Source organism: Suillus subaureus, assembly GCF_016647635.1.
Source record: "Suillus subaureus strain MN1 chromosome Unknown BJ212scaffold_20, whole genome shotgun sequence".
NCBI classification, from domain to species: domain Eukaryota; kingdom Fungi; phylum Basidiomycota; class Agaricomycetes; order Boletales; family Suillaceae; genus Suillus; species Suillus subaureus.
Genome location: NW_024538576.1, coordinates 504,000 through 516,165, shown reverse-complemented (window position 1 = coordinate 516,165; position 12,166 = coordinate 504,000). Strand labels below are relative to the sequence as shown.

Genomic DNA, 12,166 nt, shown 5'->3' with positions numbered 1-12,166 from the left:
ACATACGTGTACTCAACGAAAAAAATGGCCTATGAATACGGTCGCGTCCATCATATGTGCATATACTTTTCAGGAGTCTATGAACACGTCCAATGGATACGCGCGCGTGCGAGGGTTGGCCAAGCTCCTGAGGCATCGGCAACCATCTGCTGTGTAGTGCATGGCAGTGCATGGATATGTTAATGTGTAGCATGCTCTCTTCTGTGGTGACAGAGGAGCCAGAATATGTATATCTCATTTCCATATTTCAAAGTGGGTGACACGAACCAACTTGAATATACTGACTTCCATTTCTACAGCAAACGCGAGATCACTGTACGTGGCTACGCCGTCCCAGGCTAACGCTCACCAGTTACCAACTTACCATTCACTAAGATTTCGACATAAGCCATTCTGAACGCCACAGACTGGGAACCATCTATAGTTGGAGCACATCGAGACTGCATGAATGACTCAGTAAAGATGTATTACATTTTAGGCACAATGATGCATCTAATTAAACCCCCATCATCAGGTGTTCATCACGCATCCTCAGTTTTGCCATTGAGCCACTCGCAAATGTATGTAGTCCGGCCATGTACCCTCGGATTCAATAACAGGATCACACCCAGTATTTTCCTCGCTCCAAATCAAGTCCAATACCCTCAGAAAGTCTCCGTCTGACGTTGCAATTACAACTCAGTGCGTTCAAACGTGGTTACTCTGCCGACTTGTATCGATCATCATTCCCCGTCGAACTCACTGCCAGCATTACAACACGATGGTCTTATAACTGTTGATTGTCTTTTTCCAGTCTTTCATGTTTGTGACTGGATCAAAGATCGTGTACTGGACACGTGGTCAAGCCATTTCAGATTACAAGCCTAGGTTCTATTTACACCTAAACCAGCAAGTGCGCAAATACTTCATTCACTTTGCGGCATTGTCTCCGTCTATTTCTCAATTAGCGAACGTCATATTATTCCATCAACAACCGCACCGATAGGGAAGCGAAAACACGGCCCACCAGTGTGTTGCTACGTGCAATTTTGATGGTCTTCTCTTTGGGGTTAATCGCCATTATGATAGCACATGTAAGCACCGGTCGGCTGATATTACGAGGTTCAAAGGGTAAGTGATCAAGTGATGTAAAGCACACTACCCCTACTTACAATACCAACGCATTTATCCTCTGTATTACAGCAGTCACTGTCGTGTACGCAAGGTGCTTCCTCTCCCGCACATGCACTGACGAACGTTATAGATGTTGCCAGCGCAACAATAACTGCGAGGAAGGAGAAACGCATTGTTTGTGCGAGGTGGTATGATATGTTGAGGTGCTCGAAAAATCTCTTTGGGGTGAAGTGGATGATAGGAAGATGACTTGCTCTTATACTCGCGAAAATAACCTTAGTGTTTTAACCGTGGCTTAGGCAGAACCTATCTCCCATGGGAAGCCGAGCTAGTGATTCCGGCCCACTGCCAGCAGAGCTTTGCATGTCACAACTTTTTTTGAAAGTAGGGCTCAGGTATATCCACGTGTAGATACATTAATCACTGTGGAAACGAGAAAATGACCAGACCCCATTTGGACGTGGATAAGCCGTCTGCCTAGACACAATCCGTACCTAGTAGTCTATCTGTACACAAACTAGACTTGGGGAATTCGGACGTTTGTAAATGACAAACTTTGGAGAAAACCGGATACCATGAGATTGCAGTGCTTTGGAGACTGAGTGTTACCCATATCCGAGAAGAGGCGTTCGACGTCGGCAGTATGGGGAACAATAGATAATTAGAGGGTGATTACTAGTGCCTTCAAAGGATGTCTGTCAGCACTGACTGTGAGACTTTCCCTCCGCCTGAAAATGGTGCGCGGCACAGGTTATATGCTTTGAGGTCATCAACAAACAGGCCGTATTACTGAAAAAACAGGTAAGGAAGTGTAGTTGCTCTGAGTCGATCGAGAAAGGTTACTATGGCCATATAAGGTAAAGAGGGTTATTAGAATACCTTTCGCTGCGATCCCCTGTAGTTTGACATTCTGCCGGATTCTGCTGGAAGAATGGCAGACTTCTGTCCACAACATTACATAGCACTGACGCGGTATGGGTAGGCTTGACACGGCACTACGGAGGTATGGATGGGTTCGGGCGGACGTGTGACACGGACGGGGCTTAATGCAGATGTACGAATACCATATTAATATTAAGTCCACCATCACTCATAAGTTAGATGTCGCACAGAAGTTTATGACGTACCACTGTAAAGGTGGTTCACCCTCACTGTATGACAAGTACTTCATCTGGATTTGAGTGTTTCGAGTAATTTCACCCTTGAGTGTGGTGTATCCCCGACTACGAGCTGCGTGTCGCAAGCAAGGCGAGAACTTGAAATGGTGAAGACACTCGGACACTACGACAAAGCCTGAAGACTATTAGGGGTCCCCCACTCCAGCATGATACAGAAGGTTAACTAAATAATGACACAGGGGAAACACCACAAATCTTGTAGTATTTCTCTATTGTCAATATTTAGTCCACGCCCAAAACGACCCGAGTAATTTACAATACACGAACATGAACACGAATAATGACATGACATGATACTTGTATACTTTTTCACTCACGAGGCTCCAGGCCCTAGCAAGAACGCGCGCAATCCACGTCAATCGGTAGAGAGTTCTAGCACGGTCATAATCAGCATCACAACCCGCGCATTGGGAATCAGCGCACCCACCACACACTAAGCTACTCCCCCTCCATAATCAACCTCAGCGCTTCCTCGCTCCTAGGAGCGGATATCGCAGACGAACGGGCTTGGGGTTCTGTAGGAGAGATGGTTAACGCTCGTTCGTGGGTGCTGGGATGGAGGTGGGATGGAGTGGGGTAGGTGGAAGGAGGAAGGGAGGGAGAAAAAGAGGAGAAAGAGGGACGGAAAGAACTCAAAAACAGAGTGTGGTGAGAACGCGTGATGCAGAAAACATATACGAAAGCGCAAAAAAGCGCATCCTCGGATCGTAGTGAGCCAACAACCCAAAACACAGGTAAGCTCCAAGTAAAAACGAACGAAACAAAAAATGCACTCAAAAACAAAATTGAAAAACCCACCTAAAAACAGAATTCTCAAACCTGACCAGTGACAACAGGCTCGATCCCCACGCCCCTCTCATCCCTCGCTTTTCGTATATTAAGGGTCGCGAGCATGCTGGTGATCAAGAGCCATACCGAAGATTCGACGAGGTGTATTCCTGGGCAGCGGCTGTAGGTAGGTCAGTTTTGGGGTGGATGAAATGATAGGAATGACAGGGTGGTGTAAGATGATGAATGAGAAATGCTGATGGGTACCAAAAACGAATGAGAAGATGACGATGTATGAAAAAATAATTATTGACAAAAGTGAAAGTGAAGGGTTGAGTGTATATTTGAGCTCGCTGTCCTCAACAGTGAGCTCGACAGTAATTTCGGGTGAGGTATTGGGGGCAGTATTACCAAAAATGGAAGGTCACATTACAAATAGGTGAAAAATATCTCACGACTAAAATTCAAAATTTCGAAACAACCTTGATACATCGGATCCGAGCAACGGCACCACAGTAGTGGCACGCGCTTAGATCTAAACCACGATGCGCTTGAGCCTCCCTCGTGAATTTGTTGAGGTTCAAGTCGGAGCCACGTGTATACACGGTATTTCAAAAGTTCCATTAGGGAGAAATACCGCATATCTGCTGAAGATCACATTTACCTCATTGATGAGTTGGAGTCCCGGACCAATGGTTCCATCCTATACCATGTAGGTTTTTATTGATATTCATCACTCATAGTTATTTAGGGCAGTGCTCGCAGCTGGTCCTCACCCTCATATGCGTGGTCAATGCACAAAATTACAGGTATGTATGCATTCTTTTACTTTCTCTTGTCGAGTTCCAACCCGACGGTTTAAACGAGACTGACATGAGAAAGTGTAGTATGAACGGCTGCATGCCTTGTCAAGTGAACGAGTAATAAACCTGATTAAATCACACGGCTTTAGCTGATACCCATTCGACTTATAGCCGATCCATGAGACTGTTTCCACCGAGACTAAAGTACGCAAATACTTCATTCACTCATGTCACGTACTACTTTAACTCAATATCGCCTCTACCCATTTTCGATCAGCAGCGCCCTACAGATTGTTCGATCAACAACAGCCTGAGCACTGGTAATACGAAAGCGGAAATATGACTCGACTCACAAATGTGTTGGTGTTACCAACGTGTAAATCGGCCTGCTCACTTGTGGGGATTATAAACGCAGATTTGGCCTGATCCCTAATTTTACAAAGCACAAAAGGTGAGCCAAGAAGTGGAAACTGTATGCAAAGCAAACTACCCCTACCGCAGTTGGAGAGCAGGTCAAATCTTGTTTGAGGCAGCAGTCAGTGTTGACCTGGCAAGTGGCGCCGTGTGGGCCACATGCACTGACAGACATAGATGCTGTCAACGCAACAATAACGGCGAGGAAGGCGAAATGCATTGTTTGTGTGTCTGCTGAGGAGCTTGAATAATCTCTTTGAAGTGGAGGGAGGTGAGTCGATTTTATACTATTGCGAAAGATAATGCTTACTAGTGTTGTGGCAGCATACGGGTCATCAGAATGGTTACCCATGGCGAATAATGTTGCACGACGAGAGTTTAGGCAGAACCTATCCGCTCCGTTCATTCGTAATAAGCTAAGCTAGTGCCAACTCTTGTCCATGGTCTCAAGGCACACAGTAACGTTAGTTTACAAGCTGCGCTCGATGTCACTTCACTCATTTACTTATGCAAGGAGCTGGAAGAACAGAAGTGAGAACCACCGGCACCTGGGTCCTGTTGTCGAGGTGCTTGTGCGATACTGCTTCTCCCATTGCTATCCGGTACTTCGAGCGACGATTTTCAGGTATGACAGTAATTTGGTTTGTTGGTCAATCTGCATGACGAGAATTCAGGAAAAACTTATCTCCTCTGGTCATCATGTAAAAACAGACACGGATTTGCTACCCTTGTTTACTTAGGGAGCTGGGGGGTCAGAAGCGCTGGGTGTTTATGCGCCTGACTCAGAGACTGTACCATTTATGATTCAGGCTTGAGTACTTGCCCCTGAATTCCCTTAACCACGGTGCCGGTTGGTCGTGACTTGGTTAGTTGATGCATCTCTAATCGTCCTTTTGACCCTACAAGGACTTCCCCTCGGTCGGCTGCAAGAACGAAAAAAATGCGAACAGGAGGAGACAAAGAAACAGCCATCGCATGATGCCGACCTTGCACAAGCAAGAACAGGATAGATCCAGAACAAAACAACATAACATTACGTGGTGGACACAATGGCAACCGAGTCCGGCGGATATGCGCCCTTACATCACATAGCTCTAGATCCCTACTGAATTGCGGAGGGCTTACTGCCAACTTTCATCATATGCATTGTTGATATATTTTAGCGGTGCGTGCGTACCCAATCCTTAGTCTGCATCAATCAAATCTTTGGCCTTTGATATATGATAATTCAATTGCACACTGCGACGTTCATATCCATCGTCCAGGCCCAGGTACTCGCACTTTATTGAGAATGAGATCACCCACATCTTCTGGTATATTAGTAATCAATTGAAGAAACCGATAGACAGAAAGACTCGGAATTGTATCCAACAAAACAAGTTGAACAAATGCACCAGATTATACGGTGAAAAGTTAGTGTATCGCAATAGGTATTTGACACAAGATGTGTTCAAACCACAACTCGACCGAGCGTAACATGAGTGGGATGCTGAGATCATTTGACACGCGCGGTCGTGTGGCACTGAGCAACATTGACATTGACGTACGACTCTGAGTGAGGTTCAACGTTCAACGCGGCCTTGACGCGGGATTATTGAGCTTGACGCGGTCTTAACGCAGCGTGGATGAGGCTTGAATGTGATTGAATATTGAGGTTTGACGCGGCATGGGTAGGCTTGACATGGCACTACGGAGGGATGGATGGGGTTAGATGTCGCACAGAAGTTTACTACGACGTACTACTGTCAAGGTGGTCACTGGTTCGCCCTCGCTGTATGACAAGTGCTTCATCTGGATTTGAGTGTTTCGAGTAATTTCACCCTTGAGTGTGGTGTATCCCCGACCATGAGCCTGCGTGTCGTAAGCAAGGCAATAACTTAAAATGGTGAAGAGCACTCACTACGACAAAGTCTGAAGGTTGAGTGCTAGTGGCTGACTAAGTTACTCCGCCCCTTGCCTACTACTACCAAGGGCCCCCACCCCAGCATGATACAGAAAGGTTAACTAAATAATGACACTGGAGAAACACCAAAAACCTTGTAGTATTTCTTCATTGTCATTATTTAGTCCTCGCCAAAAATGACCCAAGTAAGTTACAATACACGAATACGAACGATACGAGCTTCATAATGACATGACATGATACTTTATACTTTTTCATTCACGAGGCTCCAGGTCCTAGCAAGAACGCGCGCAGTCCACGTCAGTCGGTACGGGATTCTAGCACGGTCATAATCAGCATCCTAACCCGCGCGTTGGGAATCAGCGCACCCACCACACACTGAGCTACTCCCCCTCCATAATCAACCTCAGCGCTTCCTCACTCCTAGGACGGATATCGCAGACGAACGGGCTTGGGGTTCTGTAGGAGAGAGATTATTAACGCTCGTTTGTGGGTGCCGGGATGGAGGTGGGGTAGGTAGAAGGAGGGAGGGAGCAAAAGAGGAGAAAGAGGAACGGAAAGTCAAAAACAGAGTGTGGTGAGAACGCGTGATGCAGAAAACATATACGAAAGCGCATCCTCGGATCGTGCTGAGCCAACAACCCAAAACACAGGTATGCTCCAGGTAAAAACGAAGCAAAAAACGCACTCAAAAACAAAATCGAAACACGCACCTAAAAACAGAATTCTCAAACCTAACAACAGGTTCGATCTCCGCGCCCCTCTCATCCCTCGCTTTGCGTATATCAAGCGCGGCGAGCATGCTGGTGATTAAGAGCCATACTGAAGATTCGACGAGGTGGGTTCCTGGGCAGCGGCTGCAGGTATGTTAGTTCTAGGGTGGTTAGAATGACAGGAATGAAACAGCGATGTTGAGGAGTAGACGATGAATGAGAAACGAGAAATGAATGAGAAGATGCCGAGATGCCAAGATGATACCATATCAAGAAACCCCAAACACCACGCCACCCGAAATCAAAATCAAAAATTCACTCACCGTCTCCCAAATCCAAACACAAACGCTCTGGGATCTCTTTCCTTCCCAGCCTCCTCTTCCTCCCCACCCACATCCAAATCCCTTCTACCTTCCATATCCACGATCGCATCACGCGCTAACCACCTCCCAGGCTCAAACACTTCTGGATCTTGATATAACCTGGGATCACGCATGATAGCCCATATGTTCCCGAATACGAGTGATCCTTGTGGGATGTACATGCCTTCGTAGGTGTCGGGTTGTGTTAATCTATGTGGGAGGCCTGGAGTGGCATTGTATGTAAGCGACGTGATGGATGGCGAAGTAGATGGAAAGACGAGCGATTGAAGGGCACTAATCAGCCCCAACCCGATCCAACACAGAACGACTCACTAAGCGGAACAGGCACACCCCATCTAAGCGTCTCCGTGAACACCGCATCGCAGTACGGAAGCTTTGGGCGATCTTCGAATGTGGGTAGGCGCTTTGCTTGCGATGGTAAGCCCGATCCCCTCGATCCAAGGACATCATCGAGTTCTGCTTGCGCGCGTCGGAGTACATGGGGGTGCTGAACCATCGCGAGGATGAAATGGGAGAGAGTTGTGATGGTTGTATCGATGCTGGCTTTTGGTGAGTTATTCCCGGTGAGTGAGTTTTCCAGGTGTGGGTGGTGACCGGTGAGGTTTGCGTTGATTGTGGTCAGCGTGATGTGAATGTGCGACGTAAAGGGGAGGGGGACGTACCTGAGTACATGGAATTAGCTGTCCATCGGATGTCATGGTCGTCTGTAGCGGTGTCATTTGCGTTGTCGGATGAGAAGGAGGAGTCGCGGTCGCCTGAGAATGCCCCGTCGTCGTCGGTGGTAGTGGAGTCAAAAGATTCGTCAAAGGAGGAGGGTTTTGGAGGTTCAAGGAGGGTGGATACGAATGAGGGTCGGGCGGTTCCTTTTTTCTGTGGGGGTGTTATTCGTTTTTTTTGCGAGGAGGAGAAGGAGGAGCGCACGACTTCGCTTTTCACGAATTCGTATGGGCGGTCTACGAATTCTTCCATTTTCGCTTTCCAGATTTGGGCGTTGCGCTTGAAGGATGCGCCGGGGAACCACACAGGGAGGTGTTTGACTAGAACGGAAAAGGTGAGTTTGGACAACAGAAGAGAAAAGAGACTGACGGGCTGGAAAGATATCGACGGGCCATATCCCACCTCCGCTTGCGATACGATTCGCAAGAATGTCTACGCATTCTTCTGCGAGGTTTAGAAAGGGGTCGTCGTTTGATTTTACTTGGTGGCCGTATACGACGAGAAGGGTGAGTCCGCCTGCGTATCTAATGTATATATGAGACCACGTCGTTGACCGGAAGGGAGACAGACCTTCTGATATGATCTTGGAACTGAAGGGGACTGCTAACCAACCTAGACAAAAACGGTCTACTTTCCATCTGCATCAAGCCGTGATAGTTAGGAATAACGGCAGGGCCAAACGCCTTCTGCATGAGCTTCCTCTGTCTCCTCGCACGGTCGCCATAGGGAGTAAATGCTGCCATATTCTTGCAGCCACAAAGCTCACCAGCCATGACGAGGTGCGGTTTATCACTATAAATAGACCCGCGTTTGTCTAAGAGGTCGAATACGGCTTTTGGGGTGTTGAGGAATACGAGGGATTGGTTGAATATGCGGATGTGTGTTATGGGTCCGTATGTGCGTGCCCATTTGAATGCGGTAAGCCAGAGTTCTTTTGGAGTGAGGTCGAGGATGTTGCCTATGATTGGGAGGGGATTTGGACCTGGGGGGAAGGGTGGACGAGTAAGGCGGGAATATGCGAGGAGTGCGAGGAGTGCAAGGAGTAAAGCACCTGTCAACGCCATTGAACGACTTCCATTCGATGCGCGGCGACTTATATGATGGATCATCACGTGCGAAGGCTTCGAACTTGGTTTCGAGGTGCGTCCATTTGGAAGGGCGTTTGACTTACTGAGCGGAGGGCACCACGCGCAGGGCCGACTCCCCCCGGAAACTAAATGGTGCTGTGATGAGATGCGGTATTAGCTTGAAATACAATGTCTCCCTAATTCCGTTTCTCATCATATGCATCTCTTCAAACTCAAATCTCCCGTCCCGATCTGCGTAAGACCTGATTCAACTATGGTGCATTGGATGCCAAAACGCGACTCTGATTGGACACCTCCTGATCCTCCTTGATGTTTGTTTCGTTGATTTCCATTCATTATATAAACCCCCATGCATTCGCAAATCGACTGACAACGTATCCAGGTTTTACCTCTCAATCTATCCACCCCCTCATCCAAGTTACTTCGAATCAGACAGACCATCAATATTGGTACAAATGCTCCGAGTGCCGCTGGACAACACTTGTACTCAGATCACATGCACTACAGCCTTGTCTGCGAGTTTCAATGATGTGTATCATTATATATGGCTCGCTCAATTCATCCTCGTCATTAACTGTGGCTTTATATCGAGGCTTTATATCTCCACATCTATCTGAACACCGTGAGTTTGTTGTGCATCGCTTGACTGTCCTAGTGAACTCGACTTATCACAGCCTACTCTCCGCTTTTGACATTCATCTGTTTCTTACTTGGGATTCCGCTATCATATAAGATCATTCCAAGTTCGCGTGGCCTCCGAGTAATTTACCGGTGTAGGGAATAAGGTGAGCTGCCGTACGTCTCTTCCCCACTTGACCTTACCAGCCATAATTTTTCGTATTCAGCGTTTCGAGGGGACATTTTCATCGTCATGCATCGACCTCAACGTCAACATTCTTCATCAGAACGTGCCCCACATATGGTGGGACAATACCCATTTTATGGACGGCTGACTACGCCGACGAGGATGGTGTTCGGGATGGTTGGGTATGATATCATAATTTGTCTACCCATTCCCAACACCATACTCGTCTCGCACTCTTCACTACCCTCAAGAACGGATAGCTCGTTCATTTTAGGGATAATCTCTCCTTCAAAAATGAGCGAGTCGTCTGTTCTTGATATGTGGTACGACTAGCATGTGGCGTCTTGTATTCATGACCAGATTGCCTTTGGTTCTCTCCAGAGCTTGGGTCCCATGATAGTCGGTTTTTCGTTGCTGGAGGCTTTGTGTCCTTGACAGTTTCGTGAGTTTGTCGTCTGTTCGTCGACTGTCTTTTGAAAGCTCAACAGACCCTCGCATCCACACATTGTTGGGACCCACATGCGCTGTGCACGATCTGTCCATATTCGTGCTGCCATCGTTGGATAGAGAATAAACATCATAGAAGCGAACCACCGTATGTCTCTTCTCTCTTGTCTTTCCAGTGATAATTTTTTCGTAGCGTTTCGAACCGCTATCAATCCCGCCACGGATTTTTATCGCCCTGTAGTCATCGAGAGAAGTGCATAATATGAAGACTGTTCTTTCATTCCTCGATGGCATGCGCGCACGCAGCGTGTCCAGATGCTGTCGTAGCCACGTTTCGATGGAACTGGACTCGCTCATATTCAGGTGGATAGATCAAGTGTTTCTCGTGTAGTATGTAAGTTGAACGGCGGCCTGTTAATTATTGGGTTCGAGCTCGACCAAGTCGTACTCGCACTTTCGATTTCAACAGCGATCTATGAAGACTCAAGCAAGTTACCATTACAGCGATTGTAATGAAACTACATAGTTACATGTGGAATAAACTTGGACCAAGCTACTGTGTCGTATGTGCCAGGAGGAAGTGATCGTAAACTCAGCATCATAAGTACAATTATCGAAACACGTGCAGGAATGTAATAGACCGCGATGTACCCTGAAATTGGAGTATTAACCCGCGAGAATGGGGGTCTGAAAGATATCCACCCGTCCAGAACATTTAAAAGCATAGGGAGTTGAATTCCTGAAAATGTAAATGGTATCCCAATGGAAGCCACACGCCACAATATCTGCTCTGCGTGTCTTGGGAACAAAAAATTCCAGCCCAGGCAATGTATCACTCCAAACGCCATCCCACTGATGCATCCAATGATGATTGTGATCTTGTCCGGAGTCAGGCCACCAGTCAGTTCGGTCCCGTAGTTGAATAGTAGCCGAAGGATTGACAATGTGCCATGTTCTTTGCTACATAGAATGAAGGAAAATCAGAACAAGTCCTACCAGGAATATTGATGACAATGACGTACTCGCTGTCTAAGCTGTCAGGCAGCGGAGGAGCAGTTGGGTCCTTCCAATGAACAATATAAGGAAGCCGTACGTCCTTCGGTTTATTTAACCAAAAACCATACGAAATGCAGGTCAAAGCAGCTACACCCAGGGTGTCGATTTCGAGCAGTGTTACCGGGAGGTTCTGGATGTAACGGGCGATGAGCTGGATGACGAACCACACTAGCTGAAGAATGGCGACCCATTTGGATAGCATATCGCCCTTGCTTCGATCTTTTATATCTGCTTCTGTGATGGCAGGCATCTCCACGCATCCGTCACGAACAAATTGCAGGAGTTCATCGGGCGTAAGAATGCCCCGCGGCCCACCATCGACGTAGAGCATGAATCCACCCATCCAGGCAAAGAACCCATGCGTCTCTGTCCATCCTGTCAAGGCATCGGTTTTATGTCAGTTTCTGCCTGATTGAAGAGTTTGACTATGTAACTGACCATCACTTAAACTTCTACTTCCACCAAGTAACATAACTACCAGCTTCTGCCATATGGCTCGACGGTAGCAGTAGGGCTGGGCTGGTTGCACACGAAGTTCATCATTGAAGGCTTTCGCAACTCGGCGAGCATTTAAAAACTGCCATGCGGCCCATCCGACCACGAATTCAGGGGCCAGAAACGCCGTAAGCATGAGGACTAGACGACGAGAGGCAGTATCAACTATCCTCTCATCCTTATCAGGAATGTCTGGATGGATGACAGTCCATGTGCATGCAAACAAAGTTAAGCCACAACTCGAGATAATGTCCCACAATGTCCTGGTGTTGCAGGATGGACA

At 47.3% G+C, this 12,166-nt stretch overlaps 3 protein-coding genes across 3 annotated transcripts; 1 reads left to right on the top strand and 2 right to left on the bottom strand.

Moving 5' to 3' along the window:
* Positions 1–6,562: 6,562 nt before the first annotated feature.
* BJ212DRAFT_1273911 (cytochrome P450) lies at positions 6,563–9,056 on the bottom strand (the record flags this gene model as incomplete). The annotated part of the gene is made up of 8 exons (XM_041331122.1): positions 6,563–6,638; positions 6,893–7,036; positions 7,216–7,477; positions 7,588–7,818; positions 7,938–8,145; positions 8,197–8,312; positions 8,362–8,516; positions 8,563–9,056. The coding sequence occupies 8 exons, from the start codon at positions 9,054–9,056 to the stop codon at positions 6,563–6,565; spliced, it is 1,686 nt and encodes a 561-aa protein (XP_041192050.1).
* Positions 9,057–9,245: 189 nt separating this feature from the next.
* On the top strand, positions 9,246–10,037 carry BJ212DRAFT_348616 (uncharacterized protein). The gene is made up of 3 exons (XM_041342982.1): positions 9,246–9,702; positions 9,755–9,865; positions 9,926–10,037. The coding sequence occupies exons 1-2, from the start codon at positions 9,390–9,392 to the stop codon at positions 9,862–9,864; spliced, it is 423 nt and encodes a 140-aa protein (XP_041192049.1). The 5' UTR covers positions 9,246–9,389; the 3' UTR covers position 9,865; positions 9,926–10,037.
* A 793-nt stretch (positions 10,038–10,830) lies between these two features.
* BJ212DRAFT_1432092 (uncharacterized protein) lies at positions 10,831–12,064 on the bottom strand. Its single transcript, XM_041337701.1, has 3 exons — positions 11,827–12,064; positions 11,355–11,763; positions 10,831–11,292 (listed from the first exon to the last, which is right to left on the bottom strand). Exons 1-3 carry the CDS (start codon positions 12,017–12,019, stop codon positions 10,851–10,853), a joined length of 1,044 nt encoding a protein of 347 aa, XP_041192048.1. The 5' UTR covers positions 12,020–12,064; the 3' UTR covers positions 10,831–10,850.
* Positions 12,065–12,166: the final 102 nt, after the last annotated feature.

Excerpts from the sequence above, each read along its gene's own strand:
- BJ212DRAFT_348616 (XM_041342982.1), top strand. The coding sequence starts at position 9,390 with ATGTTTGTTTCGTTGATTTCCATTCATTATATAAACCCCCATGCATTC. Across the intron at positions 9,703-9,754 it reads TCCACATCTATCTGAACACC|CCTACTCTCCGCTTTTGACA; the intron begins GTGAGTTTGTTG and ends GACTTATCACAG.
- BJ212DRAFT_1432092 (XM_041337701.1), bottom strand. The coding sequence starts at position 12,019 with ATGCTTACGGCGTTTCTGGCCCCTGAATTCGTGGTCGGATGGGCCGCA. Across the intron at positions 11,764-11,826 it reads AAGTAGAAGTTTAAGTGATG|GATGGACAGAGACGCATGGG; the intron begins GTCAGTTACATA and ends ATGCCTTGACAG. Across the intron at positions 11,293-11,354 it reads CCTGACAGCTTAGACAGCGA|CAAAGAACATGGCACATTGT; the intron begins GTACGTCATTGT and ends CATTCTATGTAG.